The sequence below is a fragment of the Aspergillus aculeatinus genome (genome assembly GCF_003184765.1).
Source record: "Aspergillus aculeatinus CBS 121060 unplaced genomic scaffold BO66scaffold_4, whole genome shotgun sequence".
Taxonomy (NCBI): domain Eukaryota; kingdom Fungi; phylum Ascomycota; class Eurotiomycetes; order Eurotiales; family Aspergillaceae; genus Aspergillus; species Aspergillus aculeatinus.
The window spans coordinates 629,938-651,208 of NW_020291473.1; the positions used below are offsets into that span (position 1 = coordinate 629,938).

Here is a 21,271-nt window from a genome sequence, read left to right on the forward strand (position 1 = left end):
AGGTCAGATAGGCGCCTGGGCAGACAAGGTACGGAGTAGGAGATAGGTAATGGCTACAGGTTTCAAGGAGGCTGAAGGGAGTTAAGGACACCAGCAAATGAGGAAACTAAAGGGGAAACAGGTATACGGAAGCTTGAGCTCCAAGGGAAGAAGACGTAGGGTCAACTCGGCTCCAGGAAAATCAATGATGAATGATGAAAGATGAAGGATGTTGTTGGAAGATGGACAAGCAAGCCGACGGAGAGCGGATCTTCCCTCGCCAGGGCGGTGTGGCGTTCCACTGCAAGTACGGAGCAGGTAACTTGTTATTTGTACGAGGTATGAGGTTGACCACAGCACACAATAGTCCAAGTGACTTGGTCAGGAGCTGATGGTGAAGCAAGCACATGAAGTAATCGAAGTCGTACTGCCTATGAATTACCTCCTCTGTAAAACCAAAAAGTTATGTCCTACAGTACATAGAGTAGTCCCAGCTGTTGCGATCTAATCTGTAGATTAGCAGCTTGCCTGCATAAAATTAGAAAGAGTTACAACTTGGAACTGCTGTGTAGGTTAATTAGTTAGTGGATTGACTTTCGCCTCACCACACGAGCACCAATTCCCAGCCAACGCGGTTTTACCATTCCGATCCAACCACCCCCTCGTAAGGATTGCCTTTAAATCCCGAGTGCTGACCTCGGTCCACCTGAAGTAGGAACGACTGATTGAAGGGTGGAGTGATAGATGCATGATGATTAACTTATTGTTGGTGGTGCCATTGTCCTCCAGGCTGTCTTGTTCTGCCCGCATTTTCACATGCGCGGGCCAAGGCTGATCCCAGTCTCAGAGAGCCGACGATTTCCTCTTAAGGACTCCATTTGCTCCCTTCCAACTTCCGATTCCTTCGTTTCTCGCTCTCTCTCGCTCTCTCCACATTTGTCATTTGAGTCACTTTCTCACCCCAGTCTCTCAAGTTATCTCCGATCCAACCGATCGGATCCTGCCAGATGGAGGTAAGCACTCTATCTATAACTACCTATACTTCGAGATGCAATCTACTCCGTCCCCTTCTCCTTCCTACACCATGCTCATCTAACACCACCACCTATTGTAGCAAACCCAGGTCCCCGCGCAGCCACCAGTCCAGAGCGCCTTTCGATCGCGACGATCATATCCTTCTCTGCACCATGTCTCTCTCGCTCCATTGAATCCTCGATTTCTCGCCGACGAGGAGGGGGAGGAGGCAGAGGTTCCAGACTACTTCAACCATCCCCACCACAGCCACCACGACAGCCCGGACCCGCCCACCGCAAGGTCTTATTTGGCTAGCTTCTCCGTGCCCGGCACTCCGGGGGTGCTTTCGCACTCCCACTCCCGCAGCGGGTCCCGCACGCGACACCATCCCCGGAGCAAGAGCTCCAGCCGCATCCACCACGCCAGCGACCCCAACCTACAAGCCCGGAGTGCGAGCAGCCCCCTTCATCATCATCATAATCAGCAGCAGCAGCAGCATCAACCTCACCAAACCCACCACACTAACCGTAGCACCCGTACCCGTCACCCTGCAAACCACCATCAAGACACAGAATGGATGCTCCGCGCAGGCATCGCACTCGCTTCCTCGACCCGCGAAGAAAAAGGCCAGAGCTGGCTCGTGAAACGACAGAGCTCGACGAGCCTCGTCTCTGACGACCATCAACTCACCCTGGACTTCCTCAACCACAACCACCACCACCACCACCATTATAGCTGGTCCCACGGAGGTAGTCCTCGACATGGCCGGTCCGGACGTTCCACACCAGCCGCGGCCAACTCCCGATCCAGACGGGCTTCACGGTCCCGCCCCAGCAGCCGGGTGGCCAGTAGAGCCGACCTTGCCATGACCAGTCTAGGCATGGCCACTACTGCAACATCGACCGCAGCCTCCTCCCGCCGCGAAAGCAGAACGGCCGACCTTCTGACCAGCACCAGCACGCAGAAGATCGAGGAACAACAGCAACAACAACAAACCCGCCCCCTGATCCCCGACTTCGTCGACGAGCGCATCCGCGCCGAGATGGCCTCCATCCAACGCGACGAGAACGCCGAATTCGACGAGGAAGAGGAGGTCGACGACGACCTCTCCTCCTTCACCTCCGACTACCCGTACCTCGACTCGGGCGACGAGTCAGACGAGATCGACGAGCAAGAACTGCAACGCCTCACGCGGGAGCGAGGCTTCGGACTCGGCAGCTGGATCGACCGCATGGTCGAATGGACCCTATTCGGCGTCGAGGACTGGCCGCTTTCCTTTGGTGGTGGTGGTGGTGGTGGTGGTGGCACCGGCAATGACGGCACTGTAGTCGAATCCCGAACCATCACCATCGCAGACCATCCCCCTCACCCATCAGCCGATAGCGTTGAAAATGACCCCTCATCGACCCATGTAGCAGTAGCAGCAACACCATCAATTGGAGCAGACGACACCGACACAATCTCCATCGCCGAATCGGAAGTCCTTTCCGTCTGCGAGAAGCCCGGAGACCAAGGCGGCTGGGGAGATGCAGGCTGGCTGTTCCGGGTTGTGAAACGTGCGCTGTCTTGAGTTCGATTTCCTCTCCTTCCCTTTTGTCTGGACTGGGCCCGAGGGGTAAAACCTCCCTCTCTCCCTATTGAATGCAAAAAGAACTGGCCCGTATGCTGTGTGCGCCCTGTTTGTGTATGTACGCGTCTACTGTACCCTGCGGGATCGACATAGTATTGTCCCCCCCCGCCCCCGGGCCTCTCCCCCGGGCCTCTCCTTCCTGCTCTGTACGGCGTAGCCACGGGACACATAAATGCACAGGCAGATGTCTTTGTCCACGAGGATTCCATTGCTTTGTTGTTGGATCGTAGATGACGCTGGTGTGAGCTGTACAGTGTGTCCCCGCAGATGTCATTGCATTGAGGAGGAGCGAGGCTCACTCACCTACGAGTCACTAGCGGAGGGACCATTGACCTACATACCACAGGGAGCTACAGATGCGTGTTCGATGGAAGGGTTTTTGTTTTCGACCCTGGATAACTTTTCTCTGATCACCCAGCCAAGACAGAAATACCATACATCTCAACTGCTAAAACCATCGAGCTTCAATTGAGCTTCAAATTGGTGCGTGCTACCTTGGCACTGCATGCAGCCTAAGATTTGTGGGTTTTGCTCGAAAGTGACATCGACTAACCAATTAGGACAGATGTATAGAGCCCAACCCCTGCATTTGCATTGAAATTCTCCCAATTCGCTCCGAGTGAACTGTACAAGCCTCCACCACTGCTAAAACGAATGCTCTTTGTTGCTTCTTAGTTTAGATTGACACGTAGAACTTGGCCCGCGGAGGGTCGGCAGAAAATGTAGAGAAAGCCTCCTTGCAAAATCCCAATGAATAAGCCAGACACCGGTAGGGTGATATTAGTTGAGGGAACATGATGGAATAAAAGGGTATACAGGATTGTGGGACGACAACAAGGTATGTTGTTTAGTCAACGAAAATGTTTGAAGCTTCGTCGTGATATGATAAGATAAATGCAATGAAGTCGCATGGATGCAGGAAAGGAATGAAGAAGTCAATGTTCGAAAGAAAGATGGAAAACCATGCCGGACTGCATCAATGCAAGGAGGATCTGGATGCATGGAACATGTTGAACACAAAGAAAAAGGATTGAACCCGGGGCCTGAAATCTGGCAATCTAGATCGAGAGTAGGCGATGAAGGCGGCGGCTTCCCAAAGTATGACACATCAAAGCAAAAGACAGAAAAAAATGTTTGCTTGCACACTGCAAAACGCCAAGCCGACCCTTAAGTCTAGTTTCATGCGATAAAGTATCGTGATCGTATCATACGTGGACATTGCACGGTCGAGGTTTCGGACACTAGCTCTGAATGGGGAGGGCGGTAAAACAAGTGTCGTGAAGGATGTCGTTTTTGGAGTAGGTCGGTGGGAGGAAGAAGATGGGAGAAGATGAAGCTGGCAGTCGATTGTTGGCGGCATTACCATGGCCCAACCTTGACTGGGGTGCCGAGCCCGTATGTGCCCGACAAGAGTTGCTCGCGAATGGATCCAAGGTCATTACCTCCAGGGCTTCCATAGCCTTGGGCATCCGGTCTGTGCATCCACCCTAAGCTGGAACCGAGCTCGTTGACGGCTGCCTGCAGTTTACCGCCGGAGTTTTGGTTGTGTTTTGCCAGTTTCTGGTCCCAACCACCGTACTGTAACTGAATACCACCGCCACGTTTGGCAGCCTCCCGAATCACCAAGATCCAGGCCTTGCAAATCTCGTCGTACGCAGAGTCCCGCTCTAGATTGTTCTGAGGTGTGTGCCACCGGGGCAAAGCGTGAATTATGTCGGTTGCCCCATCTAAATAGCTCAAGGATACGGAGGCTTGTGTTTCGTTTGGCGGGAGGAAATGTGGTGTAAAGTCACTGAGGGCGTCCAACAAACTCCCCAAAGGCTGGCGGACTCGGTTGTAGGCGTAATCTGATTCAGAGCTGCCGCCCAACGGGAATGATGACTGAAGGTTGGACTGGTAATTCCGAAGCACCTGGAGTGCGGATGCTACGCTGGGTCGTGGGGCGGTATGAATGACCTCATCCATCAGGGCCGGATGACGCTCACACATGGAGCGGAGAACGCCCCGGAGAGCATTGGTATCCAAGGTCTCTAGCAAGCGGGGCAGGGAGAGAGGCCGCCCGCTGACATTTGGACGAGCACGCTTGATATGGTGTCGGTTGGATGGAAGGGTTCGAGGAGTGAAAGCGGGCGAGTTGGTGGGAGATGCGGACATTCGGCCATCGTGATCGTTGCCATCATCATCAGCTTTCCGTTTGCGGTTGGGCGTGTGGGTTGGGGTAGACACTAAAGGGACGGGGACAATCAGTATACGGGAAAACAATTTCAAAGGATTGATAAGGAATTTAATCTTACTTGGACGGGAAGGAGAGAGACGAGAAGGTTCGTAGAAGTGGTGAGGAGGCACAGGTGGTGTAGCCACCAAACTGTTCATGATGATGGCCACCGACCGCTTGAGGTTGGGCAAGAGAGAAAAAGGAGAGGAAGGGTCGTAGCGTAGCCAACGAAGGAAAAACGAGGACGAGGGACGGATAGGTCGTCAGCTAGGAGCACGAGGAGATGTCTAGGAGAGAGAGAGAGAGAGAGAGAGAGAAAGAGAGGGGAGTGTTTTGGAAAAGTAGGAGAAAGAGAAAAGAAATGCAAGAAGAAGCAAGGGAAAGGAAAAGATGGTGGTAGTGGTGGTAGTGGTGGTGATGAAGGTGGTAGTTGGTGGTGGAGTTGCAGGAATGGGAATGAAGTGGAGTGGGAGAAGAAAGACTAAGAAAGGTTTCAGTTAACCTGAATGACTGTTTGCCTTCTTGGTGGGGAAAGAGAGAGAGAGAGACACAGCAAAGAAAGAAGAGCGAGAGGCGGTGGAGCCTCGGGACGGGTTGCGGGAGGCAACGCAAGCCTTCAATGCACTTTCTTTAATCAGAGATTCTACTCTGTATTCTACTGAGCATCACCACCATCTCCCTCCCTTCTTCCCTTTAACACAACAACTACACTCAATACTCCGTAACTCATCATCATCTGCAAGAATCCGCATCGCAGCCCCGTGGCAAGGAAATCTTACATTGTTTTAATTTCCGGGGTCTTGCAGTAGAGCAGCAATCTCTCAATCCATCCGCATACTTCTCGTCGCCCGCATGACCACTACTTAACCAAGCGTCAACTCTAAACAATAGAGAGAAGAAAAAAAAAAAAAAACTGTCCGACATGATTCAGTTCTCTTTTCGTTCTTTGGGACCCCTTCCTTCCTCTCAGAAGCACTTGAATCCCACATGAACCATACAGAGCTGCTCTCTGCACGATTGCAATAGTCTGAAAGCAGTCTCACATATCTAGATCATCTCGGAAATTAACCACGCTGGTTGACTCAGATCAAACCGCATCTGAGCCAAATATGACCCTGACAGCATTGCCACCATGCTCTAGGGATACCAAGCCAGTCAAGTACTGTACTCGAAGGGTCCTCAGCCGTCATAAACACATTGGCCGTCTCGCGCAAGCGAACCATTCATTTTAGGCGAAGTAGATTGATTCATGGTCATTCACGCCAACAAAGCCCACCCCCCCCCCCCCAAAACCAGCGATACCAAGGCCACCCGGCAGCGCCAATAGATCAACTAAACTCTCCGCCAATGTTGTAGTTATCTCCAGTCGTGATTCGGAAACTCGGATAGATACATGCCCCAGTATGGACTTAAGTCAGCCTCACACAGGCAATGCACTGTCGACGTGGATGAGTTTAGATCGGTTACCAGTAGATAGAGCACAACGCAGAGAACGACCTTGCGCCAAAACTTCACCATCAACATCTACCACCATCCTTGCGGGGTCGCCTCCCTCCCCTCCCATCTTGTTCTTTCTGCGAACAGTAAGACTTAAATTTCAGGATTAGCCCACCCGATACCGGAAGAGTCAAGGAACGCTACAGAACTCATGGCACAACGCTAGACATTGTCATCGGTCAGACACCGTAACAATAAAAAGAAGGTTGATATTCCCGCCCATAGATCGATATCTACAGTAACCTACAGTGCATGTACGCATCAGCTCCGTCAAGCAGCCCTGTCTTACCCCGTACCGACCTTCTCTCTCAAGATCATCCCGCAAATAGACCAACTCCTACGGCAGTAGTTCCATGTCAGAGAGAGAGAGAGGATGAAACAGTCATGCGACCTCTTAGCCAACACGTACAGTACGCACAATATCACTCATCGCAACGCTTGGACAATTCCCCGTCCCCGCGTTCGATTCGATACGCGGAAAGTCCCTAGGATTTCTTTTTCGATCTTCGAATCTTGACTGCATCTGAAACATATTGCGCAATATACACCCCGATGGAAGATACGGAAAATGGTACGCCAGCAAGGACAAGATTCCAAGTGGCTCTCTCAAAGGATGCCTGCCGTCTCAGATCACTACTTAGAACCAAGGTCAAAGAAAAAGGAATGTAGCTTCCGATCCAGATCCCGTGTACGGTCCTCATTCTTTTGTTGCGGGTTTTGCTGCTATTGCTGGGGGATTCGGTTTTGGTTGGCAGCGGCTGTTGCTCACTCAAAGAAGTTGTAAACACCCTCGGTGGGGCAAGGACTATTGATAGACACTACTGATTCATCTGTATCCTTTGTCTAGACGACTGCCAAAGAGGTTTTTCTTGTTGCCAATCAATCCATGATTAGTTGGCGAACTTCGTCGGCTCCCCTCAAGTACCCCACACATTTCACAAAGAGCCCAATTCGATTTACCCATTTTGATCGTGGCTACAGTTTCGATTGATAGAAGGACGAGAAGAAAAAAAAAGATAAATCGATCGTAGATCAACTGGGAAACGGCCAGCTGGGATTGTAAAGAGGACTGCGCCCATCTAGAATCGAGTGTCGCACAAGATTGACACCCTCATTTACAGAGAAGGAATATGTAGACATAAAACAATGTGAGAAACGGAAGAACGGCAAGAAAAAGCCATACATAAACCTTTTTGTGAAGCCTGACGCCGGATATGCGACCACCAAGGTAATAAAAGAAACAGCCCAACCACCAAAGTCGAAGCGAGAGAAGACAGAAACAACGATAGTATGGTGCTTTATAGGTACAGGGACTGGGCGGCGACGATATCCCTACGCACCTTGGTCAGGGCGGTTTCGAAAGTGCTCTCAAGTTCTTCGCTGCCCATGACCTTGGCTGCCTGAGCCATCTGGCGCATACACTCCTCGAGTCGGCGGAAAACTCGGATCAAGCTGCCCTCGTAGACATCGGTCATTTGACTGCACAGACGGTAGGTTAGCATTGCGGGAGAACGATTCACGAGCAAGAGAAAGGAACCCACCAGATATCAGAGAAGGACTTCCCGTTCGCCCACTCATACATGACCTCCATCAGTTCCCAGTGGAAACTATTGACGTATTCTTCCTCGTTGACGGCCAGCTTGGATTCCTGCGAGACCTTGGCGACGATCCGAGCCTGCGCTTGGATCTCTTTGAGGGGCTTGGCCAACTCATCCCGTGTTAGAGCAGGGGTCTCCTTGGTCTTTTCCTCAAACACGAAGACACTCAAAACAGCAGCGACTTGCTCCGGCGTAAGCTTGTTGAAGAAACCGTTGAAAAGAAGTTCACTGAGCATCAGTTCGTCACCCGTGCTGATTTCGCACGCAACTCTAGCCTTCAGTTGTACGACCTCGGCTTCATTGATGAACCCGAACCGACGAAGGACCCGCTTGCGGCATTTCAGTTCATCGAGCTGCATGATAGACATGGCGTCTGAGATCTTCTTCTTCGTCTCCTTAATCTTGTTTCCAAGCTCCACTTTCTCCGAATATTGATCGTACAGTTCCGCTAGACGGGGGGAGTTGTGCAATGGGTTGGTGAACAGGCGAGACTCTAGGACTTCGACTTTCTGTTGATTGATTAGTGATTTACAGACATGGTTTCAAGGACGAGTCTACTCACACGAAGAGTCTTCTTGAAACTATCATCTTTGATTTGCATGTCTTCAAGCGGGTCCATGGTAGCGATGCCGTCGGGGAAACGCTTGTGTATTTCAGCAAGGGTTTTCTTCATCGAATTTCGCGCGTCTTTGGATTTCAAGTCTTTTTGGAGGAAAACGCGCGGTTTACCGATGGCCTGAATGCAGCTAAGCACAATTGGGACGACCTCCATAGATGTCTTCTCGCCCTCCTTAGGCGGCCGCACCCCAGATGGCATGTCTTCAAAGGACTTGGTACCCACAGAGTTGCCATCGGGGAGTTGGAGCAAAACGTCGACAACGTGTTGCTGGTGAGGAGTGTACTCTTCACTCGAGCCCTTCGCTGCCTTGCGCTGTTTGCTGTTGACAACGACACCCCAGCCGAAGTCGTGATCCTTATGCTTCACATGAAGCAAGCGACCAGGTTGGATGAACGGCAGGCAGTAGTCGGGGTAGGTGAAGACGGTCCTGATTTCATCGGTGAACTTCTGAAGCTGTTTCCGCAAGTCATAATATTCACGGATGGTGCCTTCGTCTTCAATCTTCATGCTCGCACGCTTCTGTTCATATTCCGCAAGCTCTGTGACATCAGTTAGCATGATAGTAAACAGTTCGGGATAGATTGACCATACGTTTCTCAAGCTCGGCAACACCGGCCGTGTTCTGGAACTGGTAGAAACATCTCTCGAGCATGAACTCAGGCGAAATACCCTCCACACGCATGAGGTTGAGAATCATGTTGTAGCCCAGGTGGAAAGCCGAGTTCAGCCGATCCTGCTCGCCGCGTACGATCTCCTTTGCAACCGCAGGATCCATCTCTTCTCCAACCATCATAATCACAATACCACGGTCATCCAAACCTCTTCGGCCAGCGCGACCAGACATCTGGATGAACTCCGAGGGAGTAACCCAACGTTGACTGAAGCCGTCAAATTTCCTCACACTGGTGAACACAACAGTCTTTGCCGGCATGTTCAGGCCAATGGAGAAGGTCTCAGTAGCAAACAGAGCCTTGATAAGACCTTCCTGGAACAGAATTTCAATGGTTTCCTTGAGAATAGGAAGCAGCCCAGAGTGGTGGACACCGATACCACGGCGCAGAAGCGGTAGGAGATTTTGAATCTGGGGCAAATTCCGATCTTCTTCCGAGAGCATCTTAAGAGCATTATCGAAAACTGTTTGGACCATCTCCTTTTCCGAAGGGTCATTGAACGACAGATTCTTCATCTGAAGAGCACCGTTCTCGCACTCGCGCTTGCTGAAACTGAAGACGATAACAGGGTTGAGGTTCCGAAGCATGATCATCTTAACGATCTTGTACATATCGCTCTTCTCGTCATTCTGGCCGCCCTTGTTCAAGCGCTTGTCTTTGCCCCTTCCTTTCCTCTTAGCCATGGCATCCGAAGGGTCATCGCCCTTCTTATCGGCAATGCTGCTCATCGCTTTCTGGAAGTTATCTTCGCGGAAGACACCCTTTTCATCAACGATCAAATGCAGTCCTTCAGAGCCGACCGGGTAGAAATAGTGTTGCAACGGGGTTGGTCGGAAGTCGGTGTACACAACGTGGCAGGGCTGGTTGTGCATCTTCACGATCCACTCCGCAAACTGCATGGCATTGGGAATTGTCGCCGACAAGAAGACATACCGAACCTTGTCGGGCAAGAGAATGATAGTTTCCTCCCAGACGACACCTCGGGCTGCGGAGTTGTCAGTTATATGCAAGAAAAAGGCAAACGTCAGGTCCGTAGGACTTACTGGCATCGCGCATGTAGTGAACCTCGTCGAAGATGACCCAGGCCACTTCACGCATGATCTCGGAGCCACGGTAGAGCATCGAACGTAGAATCTGGAAAATGTGCTGCGTTAGCGCGAACTGCTTCTGAATGCCTTCCCAGCCAAAGAGCGCCTACCTCGGTGGTCATGACCAAGCATGTAGCCGTAGGGTTGATAGTGACATCTCCAGTCATCAAACCACAATCTCCAAACTCTTGTTGGAATTCACGGAACTTCTGGTTGCTCAGCGCCTTGATCGGACTGGTATAGATGACTCTCTGGTTGTTCTTCAAGCTTTGCGCGATAGCGTACTCGGCGACCACGGTCTTTCCGGCACTAGTATGGGCGGAGACAAGCACACTCTCCTCTCTTTGGATGGATGCGACAGCTACTTGCTGGAAAGGATCCAGGGTAAATGGCCATACGCGGGCAGGGTTCTCCGGCGGCTTGTGTTGGGAAATGGGCACGTAGGGATAGTTCGGCGGAATGGCGACCTGGTGTCGAACTTGGTGGGATAACTTCAAAGACGCAGAATCGGCCGAAGCTTGCAGTCCGGTGGCTCCTGCGACTTCGCGCTCCTGCTCCGTCTCGAACGAATCGACCAAGACAGGCTCAGCCTCCTTTGTCGCGAGGCGCGGACGTTTCGCATCGGGTTGTTGATTGGAGTCGGCAACAGGGCTGGCTTCCTTCTCTTCTTCTGATTCGGGTTCCTTCTCGTCCACGGGGGGAGGGACCTGGGCGTCGGGGGCGTCGGGGATGTCGATATCCTCCGTTGCGGCGGTTGCGGCGGCGGTTGCTTTGACATCGCCATTGACCTGCCGTTTCTTGCTCTTGTCTTTCTTTGATCTCTTGGGTGCTCCTTCAGCCGGCTTGACAGCCTGAGGCTGGTCGTCAAAGACGTCGAAAAGCTCATCCATGGTGGCCAATCAACGAAAGCAAGACCGGAGCCTGACCTGGACACTTGCGAAGCTTCTCTCTCTTCCAAGACGAAGAAGAGTTGGGTTAAAGGCGATCGGCCCCAAAATTTTTGGTTAACACAATGAAAGCCGCGGGCGGGCAGTAGCAGCTCTCCGCCGGTGAAACTTACCCGATTAGATAGACAAGCACGTGACTGCACTTCCGGAGGGCAGCCGCGACGGAGTATCGTTCCACTCCTCCCAGCTCTTCCTCCGCCCGTTGATTGATTCCAGTAAGATTGCCCTGACACTCGTGCTCTACCATCTCTCTCAAAGTGCGTAACTGCCTGCAAGTCCGTGGTCATCGAACAACTGACTCTAACTCTGCTTAAGATGTACGCCGCCTCCGCTCTCCGCGCCAGAATGGCCACCTCTTTCGTCGCCCGTCGTGGCTTTTCCACCACCCGTGCCCAGCTCGGCAGCCCCTACCACTACGCTGAGGGTCCCCGTTCCAACCTTCCCTTCAACCCCCTCACCAAGTACTTCTTCTGGAGATACTGGGCTTTCATGAGTTAGTCCCCTCGCGCCGGATGAGAACGGCTTTCATGGGTCAATGTCACTAACTCCATTCACTAGTCACCGGCTTTGGTGCTCCCTTCGGTATTGCTGGTATGTCACTCATTGCTCCACAAGCACGTCCCTTCAGCAATCATCTAACTCTCACTCCAGTCTGGCAGACCTACAAGACCCGCTAAGCGCCCTATTGTGCTGTGCAATATTCACGCGCAACGGAAATTGGTGGGATTCGGGGGATCAGCGGTCGAGTGTGTATCCTAGATCGGATGTTTTCGGAAATTTGTATAAAGTTGAGGAATTGAGCACGGTATTGATTCAGAATAATATCTCTGGCATCAATTACATAGGTTTACGTAGAGAAATGCTTAGATTATAGGTCTCCAGTGTTGCAAGAGGCATCATGGAGGTTGTTGGTGCAGTGCCGCGGATTGTCTGATACCTTATTAGAATATGGATGAAGTCATTGGTCGAAATCCGTCTAGGAAAGGAAAATTAAATTGTCGACGGGAGAATCATTGGTGTGCCCGCGACCGCTCCGCCGCCCAAACGCAAGAACCAGAAACAGAACACCATTCTTTCTCCAGTCTAGTCTAGATCTAGATTCTATGACGGCCGTCTGAGACCTTTTCACTTCCAGTCGGTTGATCCTTTCTATCTTTCTTCTTCTCGCCAAAAAAACAAAAGAATTATCAATATCTTCAAGCGGCCGTCGATTAATGGCGGCGGGGTAGAAGATTTGCTATTCCGAAGATGCGCAACCTTAAAACCGTGCGCCTCGCTGAGGTGCAACTGCAGAACGAGCTCCCCCTAACAGCGACAGCTTGGGACACTGCTTCGGATGCAGTCATTTGTACCTTTGGTCCTACAGCAAATAACGCAGTTATCGAGCTGCGGAGAAAGCGCCATGACGCCCATTTCTCAGAGCCTGTCGGAGCCGATGTATTCGAGTGCATCGCATCCTGGGATGCGCCATGCCCGCTTCCCGAGCTGGAATGCGATCGCGTACTGTCCCTCCACTACTTCGCAGACAGCCTAACTGCCTGCCTGGTTCTGGAAGGTGGTGATATTGTCATCGTACGCGAAGAGCCTCTCCCCGGCGAGGACAAGATTGAGATTGTGGGCTCGGTTGATGTTGGTATCACAGCCGCCGCTTGGTCGCCTGACGAGGAGCTTCTGGCCTTGACTACTCGAGCCAACACTTTCCTGTACATGACTCGAGAGTTTGAGAATGTGGCCGAGATCACCTTCACACAAGAAGACCTCAACGCTTCCCAGCATGTCTCCGTGGGCTGGGGCAAGCGCGAGACTCAATTCCAAGGCAAACGGGCCAAGGCCCTCCGTGATCCTACCGTCCCAGAGAAAGTGGACGAGGGCAAGCTGAGCGCCAATGATGACGGAAGAACGACCATCACTTGGCGCGGAGACGGTGCTTATGTCGCTGTGAACAGTGTTGAGGCTGGCGTGCGCCGCGCGATTCGAGTCTACTCGCGTGAGGGTGCTTTAGACAGTATCAGTGAACCAGTTGATGGCCTGGGAGGTGCCCTTAGCTGGAGGCCATATGGTAACCTTATTGCCGGCATTCAGAGACGCGATGATAGAATCGATGTGGTATTCTTTGAGAGAAACGGCTTGCGCCACGGCGAGTTCACTCTTCGTCTTACAGAGGAAGAGCGCTCGACGTGGGCTTCGGATATCTCTCTGAGCTGGAACGTCGATTCGACTGTTCTCGCTGTCCGGCTCAGAGATCGTGTCCAATTCTGGACAATGGGCAATTACCACTATTACTTGAAGCAAGAGATCCCTATCGTCAGTAACTCCGATTACGCTACTCCTTTTACCTTCACGTGGCATCAAGAAAAGGCCTTGCGGTTCTTTGCTGGCGCTCATGGTATGGTACGCCCTCAATTCGTGGATTGTCATATGCTAATTACCGGGTAGAATCAATGCTGGACGTGGAATTTGTGTTTGACGTCGCCCATGGCTCCACTACAAGCCCAGCTGATGTTGGTGCCGTGGGTGTTGTAGACGGGAGTATGTGTTTGCCCTGCATTTATGACTTCAAGCTGCTGACGTATGACAGAAAACTTGAAGCTGACTCCCTTGAGGCTGGCCGGTGTTCCGCCCCCTATGGCCCATAATGAATTGACACTTGATTCAAACATCATTGACGTGGCATTCAGCAAGTCAGGAACGCGCATTGCTATTCTTGAGAACGATCGGTTCTCCGTCTTTATCTGGGCCCTCAAAACTAGACCAGTCCCTGTCCCAATACTTGAGTCCAGCTATCCACTTTCGGATGCACCGAATAGTCGACCCCGCCAGATCGCTTTCATTAATGAGACTGAAGTCTACGTGCTCAAGAGCAGTGGGCCTAGCAACACCTGCATAGAGCGGACTACGCTCGAGACTCGGGAGACTAAGGTTGCCTACCAAGCAGCCGACTCGGAACAAATCATGTCAATGTTCGCATCTCTCGGGCATGAATCGCTCTGGTTCTCTCACAATCTAGGACCACACCACCCGATCACCTACTCCTACATCTCAATGCCTTCTCCAAACCAGTTCGAAGTTATGCCATGGAGCCAAAGTCCATCTGCCGAGACGTACTGGGCGCAAGCTGTGCAGATCTCTGAAGATGAGGTATACCCACTTCTTAGATTCTATGTATCACTGATCACTAATATTCCACAAGACTCTTCTCATCTCTATGACCAAGTCCGGGGCTCTGTATGCCAACAAAACACTTCTTGCCAAGAACTGCACTTCGTTTCTTCTCACACAAGCTCATATCGTCTTCACCACCTCCCTACACCTGATCAAATTCGTTCACCTGACGAGAGCAGAAGGTTTGGAAGTCCACTTTAATTACCACCATACAATAACTAACGCCCATGTTTCAGAAATGGATGTACCTCCTGATACCCCGGAAACGGACGAACGCTGCAGAAGCATCGAGCGCGGAGGACGGTTGGTCACGGTCATGCCTTCGACATTCGCTGTCATTTTACAGATGCCCCGCGGCAACATCGAAACCATATACCCTCGGGCCCTCGTACTCGCCGGTATCCGGTCATTCATTGATCGCAAGAATTATCGGGCAGCGTTTCTGACCTGTCGTAGTCAGATGGTGGACATGAATATCATTCATGACTATGCCCCCGAGCAGTTCATGGAGAGCATCCAACTTTTCGTTGATCAGGTCAAGCGAATCGACTTTATCGACGAGTTTATCTCTCGTCTGAGGTATGGAAATCCTACTTCACCTAGCGAAGCATACGATTGACAATTGCGTCTAGTGAGGAGGATGTGTCGCAGACACTGTACAAAGACACGCTAAAGAAGAAGACCGAAGATCCTGCCCTCGCTGCTCTATCCGCTCCCTCGAGCAAGAGCAGTAAGGTTAACCGGATCTGCGATGCTTTCCTGACTACTCTTGAGAAGCGATTGGATACCAACCTGCACAATCTGATCACTGCTCATGTCTGCAAGTCCCCGCCTGACCTTGAGGCCGGTCTTCAGCTGGTTGCACGGTTGAGAGGTATGACACTTTTCTTCTCACGTTTGGGAGCAAATACTGACTACATAGCAGAGGAAAGCTCCGAACAAGCCGACGACGCAGTAGAGCACATGTGCTTCTTGACAGATGCCAACCGTCTGTACGACAATGCACTGGGTCTCTATGACCTCGAACTCACGCTACTTGTTGCCCAACAAGCTCAGAGAGTCGGTGCCTCGGATTCCCTTCACGACGATATGAGCTAACAGCACGCAGGACCCCCGCGAGTATCTTCCATTCCTGAGAAAGCTGCAACAGATGCCGGAACTCCGACGCCAGTTCGAGATCGATAATTACCTAGGACGCACTTCTAAAGCCCTGAAACACCTCCATGCACTGAACGCTCATGATGAGCTCCGTGCCTACGCCATCAAGCACACGCTCTATAAGGATGCCATCGATCTGTACAGATACCAAGCCGAGCAACTACGAGACATGAGTCACCTCTACGCTGACCACCTGTTCGATCAATCCAAGTACAAGGAAGCAGGAATTGGTACGTGAAACAAACCCCGCACAATCTCGGACCCTTTCCCTGAATTAACCGAACCCCCCTCACCAGCCTACGAATCCCTCTCCCTCTATACCGACGCATACAAATGCTACCACCTGGCACACCTCTGGCGCGAGTCCATCTACTGCGCCACGATGGTCCCCCTCCCCGCCGAGGAACTCGCCACGCACGCCAGCACCCTGGCCGCCACCCTCACCGAAGAGACGAAGGACTACGTTGCGGCGGCGCAGATCCACGCCGACCATCTCCGCGACGTCCCCACGGCGGCGCGCCTCCTCTGCCGCGCGTCCAAATTCTCCGAGGCGACGCGCCTTCTGGCCTTGCACGGCCAGCAGGCGCTGATCCCGGAGATCGTCGACGGCGGACTCTCGGACGCCATGGGCGCCATGACCGACCTGCTGGCTGACTTCCGCTCCCAGCTCAACGCGCAGGTGCCCCGGATCCGCGAACTGCGCGTCCGCCGCGCCACGGACCCGCTGGCCTACTTCGGCGGCGACCCCACCCTGGGCGGCGCGGGCGGGGATGGGAATGTCGACATCCCCGACAACGTCTCCCTGGCGCCGACGAACGCGTCCACGCTGGCCGGCCGCTCCATGTTCACCCGCTACACGGGCAACACGGGCAAGACCGGCAAGACGACCTCGTCGCGCCACACGTCCAAGACCCGGCGCAAGGAGGAGCGCAAGCGCGCCCGCGGCAAGAAGGGCACCGTTTACGAGGAGGAGTACCTCGTCAACAGCGTGCGGCGGCTCCTGGAGCGCGCCAACGCGACCGTCGGCGAGGTCGAGGCGCTCGTCGATGCGCTGCTGCGCCGCGCCATGCGCGAGCGCGCCGCGGCCATCGAGAAGGCCATGCAGGAGGTGCTGAAGCTGTGCACGGAGAGCCGCGAGGAGGTGTTTGGCGCTCTGGTGGCCGCGAATGACGGGGCCAAGGGGGTGGTGGCAAATGAGGGGGAGCTCGAGAACGCGGATGTCGGCGGGTTTGGTACCGGCGAGGAACACTTGGGGATGGGCGGCGGCGGGCAGAGCGTCTTCTGGGACAGCGTGACGGCCACTGCCAATGTGGGCAAGGGTAAGGAGGTGCCTGCTGTCAAGGAGCTGAAGTTGTCGGCTTTGCTGAACTAGAACGAACCTCCTTGGTCAGGCATGTTAATCGGAAACCTGTTTGGCTGGCTGGCTGTCTTTATTTCTTTCTTTCCTGGCTATGGTTTTGGAAAAGGTTACAAAAAAGCATAGATTCTTTGGGCCGGTGGTGAGGCATTCAATTTCAAATGTTAAATGATTATTAATGTTGTAATATGCTTCGTACGATAAACGAGAATATATGCTCTCTGGATAGAGAATACGATCCCTCCACTAGAAACAAAACAAAGGAGGGACCGGTTTGGGTATCTTTTCATCTCAAGGCAATCCGCGGTGTGCATAAGTTCGATGCCCGCGGGGCTTTGAGTTTGGCATGAGAGCGCCTTAGTGAGAGAGCACATCGCCCTTCTCGCTGACCAGGTGATCGGCCACGCTGACGGGCCCCTCGCCGACGCCGGTAAGGATGACGCGGCTGACGCCGTCCTTGAGCACTTCCACGGCCCTGGAGTCCACCTTGTCCAGGGCAACACCGGGGGCGCTGAGATCCTTCATGGGCTCGTAGAAGGGGCCTTCCCAGCCATCGGCCTTGGTACCGAGAATGGCCTTGATCGTACCAGCCACGAGCTCGGTCTCCTTCTCGAGGTAGTAGATAACAGCGTTCGGGCCCGCATCGAAGGTGTAGGCACAGACCGTGCGGCCGACGGCCCGGTTGATGTCGTGGACGAGACGCACAGCGGCCCGCGAGACGTCGTTCATGTAGAAGATCGGAGGCCAGGAGTCCAGGCAGGTGGCGTGGAACCCGTTGGAGTCCCGCATGGTGATCTCGGCAAAGGCGGGGAAGTCCCGGTTCTGGATGGCGGTCTCGATCGCCGCCATGCGCTCGGGGACGACGGTGTTCGCCCGCGTGGCGAACAGGTTCGACGTCGCGACGGTCGTCTGCATCCCCTCGGTGCTGGGGACATCCTTCTTCTCGGCGCTGACGACAAGCACGATGGCGCGCATCTCGGGCCAGTGAGCGGCGGGCGCGACTTCCTCCGCCAGACTGTCGCTGCCATCCTCGAGGGTGCCGGCGCGCCAGGCGACGTAGCCGCCCATCAGCGATCGACAGGCGGAGCCGGAGCCCTGGCGGGCAATGCGACTGAGGTCCTGGGGAGATTGTGGGAGCTGGTAGAGGTCGGCCACGGCGCGGACAAGGGCGGCGAACCCAGCAGCCGAGCTGGCGAGTCCGGCAGCGGTGGGGAAGTTGTTCTCGGAGACGATGCGGAGAGGGAGGGCAGAGAGCTTCGGAAGAGAGGAATCGGCGGCCTCGACCTCCTTGCGGTGAGCGCGCAGGCTGGAGAGACAGGCAAGGGTACGCTTGGATGACTGGATATCCTGGGGCTTGCCGTTGAGGATCAGCTCGTCTTCGGCGGGGTAGATGGCCGAGCAGGAGGCGGTGGTAAGGGTGCGCAATGAGCGTTGGGAGAGGGTGACGGAGAGAGAGGAGTTGGTAGGCAAGTTGAGAACGGCATCACGCTTGCCCCAGTATCTGGCAGAGTTCTTGTCAATCTTCCGGGGCTCCTCAATGTGGTTCGTGAGGGACCGCGCAATAGGGGTTGGGACGCATAGAAGCAACATACTTGATGACAGCGATGTTGACGGGGGCCGTCGTGGTGGCCCGGTAGACGGGACTATCAGCGGAAGCAGCCATGATTGATCTTCAGCAAGTTGCTTGAATGGAGATTTGATTGGCAGCGTAGAAGCAGCAGACGAATGTTGTTGAAGAAAGAGATGGCCAGTCCAACGAGGGAGGGGAGGGGAATAAATGGATTTCCCAGTTGGGCAAAGAGAGGGGTTGTTTTGATGAACCCGGGACTCAAGGCGGTGAGCGGCCATTTTTTCTCCGCCTGTTCGGCGTTGTCGAAGTTCATTCCAGTCCTTGATTTCTATCTTCATACTTCTCATTCGCCAGACGCTTTCAGCACGGTGAAACCCCATCACCGACCCTTTCAGATCTTGATCTCTATCTATCACATCTTACTATATAGATACACTACCTTATACTCATGGGTGCTGGTGCCAGTACGCCCTCCCCCGAGCCTGCCACGGCAGCCGGAGTATGCCCTGTTGATCACAAAACTCGCGAGGCATGGCTACAACAACACAAAGCATCCGGGGGAGCTGCCCCTCCTCCTCACCCAATGCCGCCTTCAGAAGACAGTCAATCGAAGGCGAAGATGCAACGTCCACTCTCCACCGATCGTGAAGTAAGCAGCATCCCACGCGCCATTGAACCCCAATCCCAGCCGTCATCTCCCGCATCACCCAACGCTCCGCCATCACCATACTCTTCCCCGAGCGCATCGCACGGCGCGCCATCGAACGACGAGGCTGAGACAGGCCACGACCCCAACACTGGAAATTGGATCTATCCGTCCGAGCGACAGTTCTTCGAGGCGCTGATGCGCAAGGGCAACACACCTTCTTCCACAGAATCGGCTTCTGAACTGGCCACCACTGTCGCGTCCATTATCCCCATTCATAACGCCGTCAACGAGCGCGCATGGCAGCAGATTCTGGAATGGGAGAGTCGAGCTCCCAGCAGTGACCCCGGCAGCAAGAAATGTGGAGGCCCCAAGCTCTACTCATTCCGCGGTCTAGGCGTCGACCCTCAATTCCTGAGCCCTCGGGCGCGAATCAACAACCTCATGGGCTACCAGCTACCATTTGATCGACACGATTGGGTTGTGGAAAGGTGTGGTGGAGAAAGAGTTGAGTACGTTATCGACTTCTACCAAGGCAAGACATCGGGAGGGGCCACCGGCGCTGGTTTGGCCGCCAATGCTGGTCCGGGTAAATTGAGCTTCTACTTGGACGTCCGGCCTAAGATGAACACCTGGGAGGGCTGCCGTATGCGGTTCAGCAAGTTCGCGGGACTGTAGGCAGTCCAACGCAGTTTCCATTATTGATTTACGGTGCACGTGTACAGGCGAACACAAGGAGTTTCGGGTCTCTTGGGTAAATTCATCTCAGTGTACATTCCATGTATAACAGAAGCTATGTATGATATCAAGCATAGAAAGACAGTACAAACGTTGTAGATAGATAAACATCCTCTGCTCCATATGCGCCGGTCATTCATTAAGAGAGTCATGAGTGGAGACGACAAAGCGCCTGCAAAATGAGTGCAAACATACGCATACAAACGAAAAGTACATGGGAAGGATATCATCAAAAGAGAGGGAACGCCGCGACCCACCCTGGATCAACCAGCGATGTTGCAGACTATAAGTGAGCGGGCGAAACTCAACCCAGCACCACGGCAAGGACAATGATCAGCAAGATCACGGCCAGGATGACCAGAAGACAGCAGGCCTTGTTCCGCGCATTCTTCTGGTACCTGCTCGCGCTTCGCAGCTCAACGTTGGCACCGCGAGTGTCGTCCCCGACTCTTTCAACATTCTCACTGATGATATCGAGCTGACCTCCTTGCTCATGGACGATGTGAGCCACATCGCGGAAGAGCTCGTTAAGTTCGCCAACGCTCTGCTCAATATTGCGGATCTCCGCCTCCCGCTCGATGATCAGAGACTCCTGGAAATCCACTTCGTCTTGGTTCGCCAGTCGAGGTTGTTGTTCAAGAAGCTGCTCTTGCTGCTGCTGGAAGCCATCTTCGGCCGCATGCTCACCGTCTTCCACGGCTGTGCGAGCAGCCACTGCAGACGCTCGCTGTTTCTCCAGGGCACGACGCTGGACGGTTTGGAATTCCTCCAATGTAGCTCGAAATTCGGAAGAGAGCTTCTGCTGGGTCCATTTTTGAGACGGCTAGTGGATACATGTCAGCGACACTCACGTTGGAGGGGACCGAGCCCAGGGATAGCGCGGACCGCGAGATGGAACTCAACATACATTGACGTCTTCCCACGTAGTTACTTTCTTGATCCCCTCCCCTACATCCTTGAAACCCAAGCGAGTCTGCTCCAGTAGGTTGTGAACCCGTTCACGCACGCGCTCAGTGTCTCGACGCGTACCCAAAAGAGCGATCTGGTCTGATAAGCGAGTGATGTTCGAAGTGAGGGTAAAGAGGCGGTTGGAGAGACTCTCGGTCAAGCGGTCAAACTCAGGGTCATCACGATAGTGTGGATCATCTGCGCGGCGCAGAGTCGTAGGCTGCGACTCTAGTGAATCTAAGCGATCGAAAGACATGACTGGGCGGAGAAAGTGTCCCTGGGTGGGTAGACAGTTGGAAGCTGGAAGGACTGAGAAGTTACTGGGTAGTAGTAGTAATAGTAGTAGTAGTGGTAGAGATCAACCTGACTCCGGGCTGATGCAAGCGGGCACATGTACAGTAGTGAGTACACTAGTCTAGGCTCCGTACAGCGCA

General features: G+C 53.4%; 8 protein-coding genes across 8 annotated transcripts; 4 read left to right on the forward strand and 4 right to left on the reverse strand.

Annotated features, from left to right (window-relative positions):
* Positions 1-221: 221 nt before the first annotated feature.
* Positions 222-2,563, forward strand: BO66DRAFT_434686 (DUF3984 domain-containing protein; the record flags this gene model as incomplete). Its single annotated transcript, XM_025650790.1, has 2 exons — positions 222-311; positions 1,094-2,563. 2 exons carry the CDS (start codon positions 222-224, stop codon positions 2,561-2,563), a joined length of 1,560 nt encoding a protein of 519 aa, XP_025508135.1.
* Positions 2,564-3,803: 1,240 nt separating this feature from the next.
* On the reverse strand, positions 3,804-5,165 carry BO66DRAFT_146179 (nuclear envelope protein Cut8). The gene is made up of 2 exons (XM_025642109.1): positions 4,918-5,165; positions 3,804-4,848 (listed from the first exon to the last, which is right to left on the reverse strand). Exons 1-2 carry the CDS (start codon positions 4,994-4,996, stop codon positions 3,983-3,985), a joined length of 945 nt encoding a protein of 314 aa, XP_025508136.1. The 5' UTR covers positions 4,997-5,165; the 3' UTR covers positions 3,804-3,982.
* Positions 5,166-7,361: 2,196 nt separating this feature from the next.
* On the reverse strand, positions 7,362-11,272 carry BO66DRAFT_388368 (ATP-dependent RNA helicase MTR4). Its single transcript, XM_025646543.1, has 6 exons — positions 10,422-11,272; positions 10,267-10,357; positions 9,144-10,208; positions 8,496-9,091; positions 7,877-8,442; positions 7,362-7,814 (listed from the first exon to the last, which is right to left on the reverse strand). Exons 1-6 carry the CDS (start codon positions 11,199-11,201, stop codon positions 7,634-7,636), a joined length of 3,279 nt encoding a protein of 1,092 aa, XP_025508137.1. The 5' UTR covers positions 11,202-11,272; the 3' UTR covers positions 7,362-7,633.
* A 301-nt stretch (positions 11,273-11,573) lies between these two features.
* BO66DRAFT_468152 (cytochrome c oxidase VIIc family protein) lies at positions 11,574-12,266 on the forward strand (the record flags this gene model as incomplete). The annotated part of the gene is made up of 3 exons (XM_025652629.1): positions 11,574-11,751; positions 11,817-11,849; positions 11,910-12,266. 3 exons carry the CDS (start codon positions 11,574-11,576, stop codon positions 11,933-11,935), a joined length of 237 nt encoding a protein of 78 aa, XP_025508138.1. The 3' UTR covers positions 11,936-12,266.
* A 79-nt stretch (positions 12,267-12,345) lies between these two features.
* BO66DRAFT_425837 (Elongator subunit IKI3) lies at positions 12,346-16,950 on the forward strand (the record flags this gene model as incomplete). Its single annotated transcript, XM_025650253.1, has 9 exons — positions 12,346-13,644; positions 13,695-13,787; positions 13,837-14,396; positions 14,449-14,602; positions 14,657-14,999; positions 15,053-15,294; positions 15,346-15,479; positions 15,529-15,808; positions 15,875-16,950. Exons 1-9 carry the CDS (start codon positions 12,507-12,509, stop codon positions 16,948-16,950), a joined length of 4,020 nt encoding a protein of 1,339 aa, XP_025508139.1. The 5' UTR covers positions 12,346-12,506.
* A 121-nt stretch (positions 16,951-17,071) lies between these two features.
* mvd1 (diphosphomevalonate decarboxylase MVD1) lies at positions 17,072-18,683 on the reverse strand. Its single transcript, XM_025649686.1, has 2 exons — positions 18,528-18,683; positions 17,072-18,436 (listed from the first exon to the last, which is right to left on the reverse strand). Exons 1-2 carry the CDS (start codon positions 18,596-18,598, stop codon positions 17,293-17,295), a joined length of 1,215 nt encoding a protein of 404 aa, XP_025508140.1. The 5' UTR covers positions 18,599-18,683; the 3' UTR covers positions 17,072-17,292.
* Positions 18,684-19,088: 405 nt separating this feature from the next.
* BO66DRAFT_398117 (cytochrome c1 heme lyase CYT2) lies at positions 19,089-19,829 on the forward strand (the record flags this gene model as incomplete). The annotated part of the gene is made up of 1 exon (XM_025648628.1): positions 19,089-19,829. One exon carries the CDS (start codon positions 19,089-19,091, stop codon positions 19,827-19,829), a length of 741 nt encoding a protein of 246 aa, XP_025508141.1.
* Positions 19,830-19,865: 36 nt separating this feature from the next.
* On the reverse strand, positions 19,866-21,108 carry BO66DRAFT_417563 (SNAP receptor PEP12). The gene is made up of 2 exons (XM_025649687.1): positions 20,797-21,108; positions 19,866-20,712 (listed from the first exon to the last, which is right to left on the reverse strand). The coding sequence occupies exons 1-2, from the start codon at positions 21,091-21,093 to the stop codon at positions 20,194-20,196; spliced, it is 816 nt and encodes a 271-aa protein (XP_025508142.1). The 5' UTR covers positions 21,094-21,108; the 3' UTR covers positions 19,866-20,193.
* Positions 21,109-21,271: the final 163 nt, after the last annotated feature.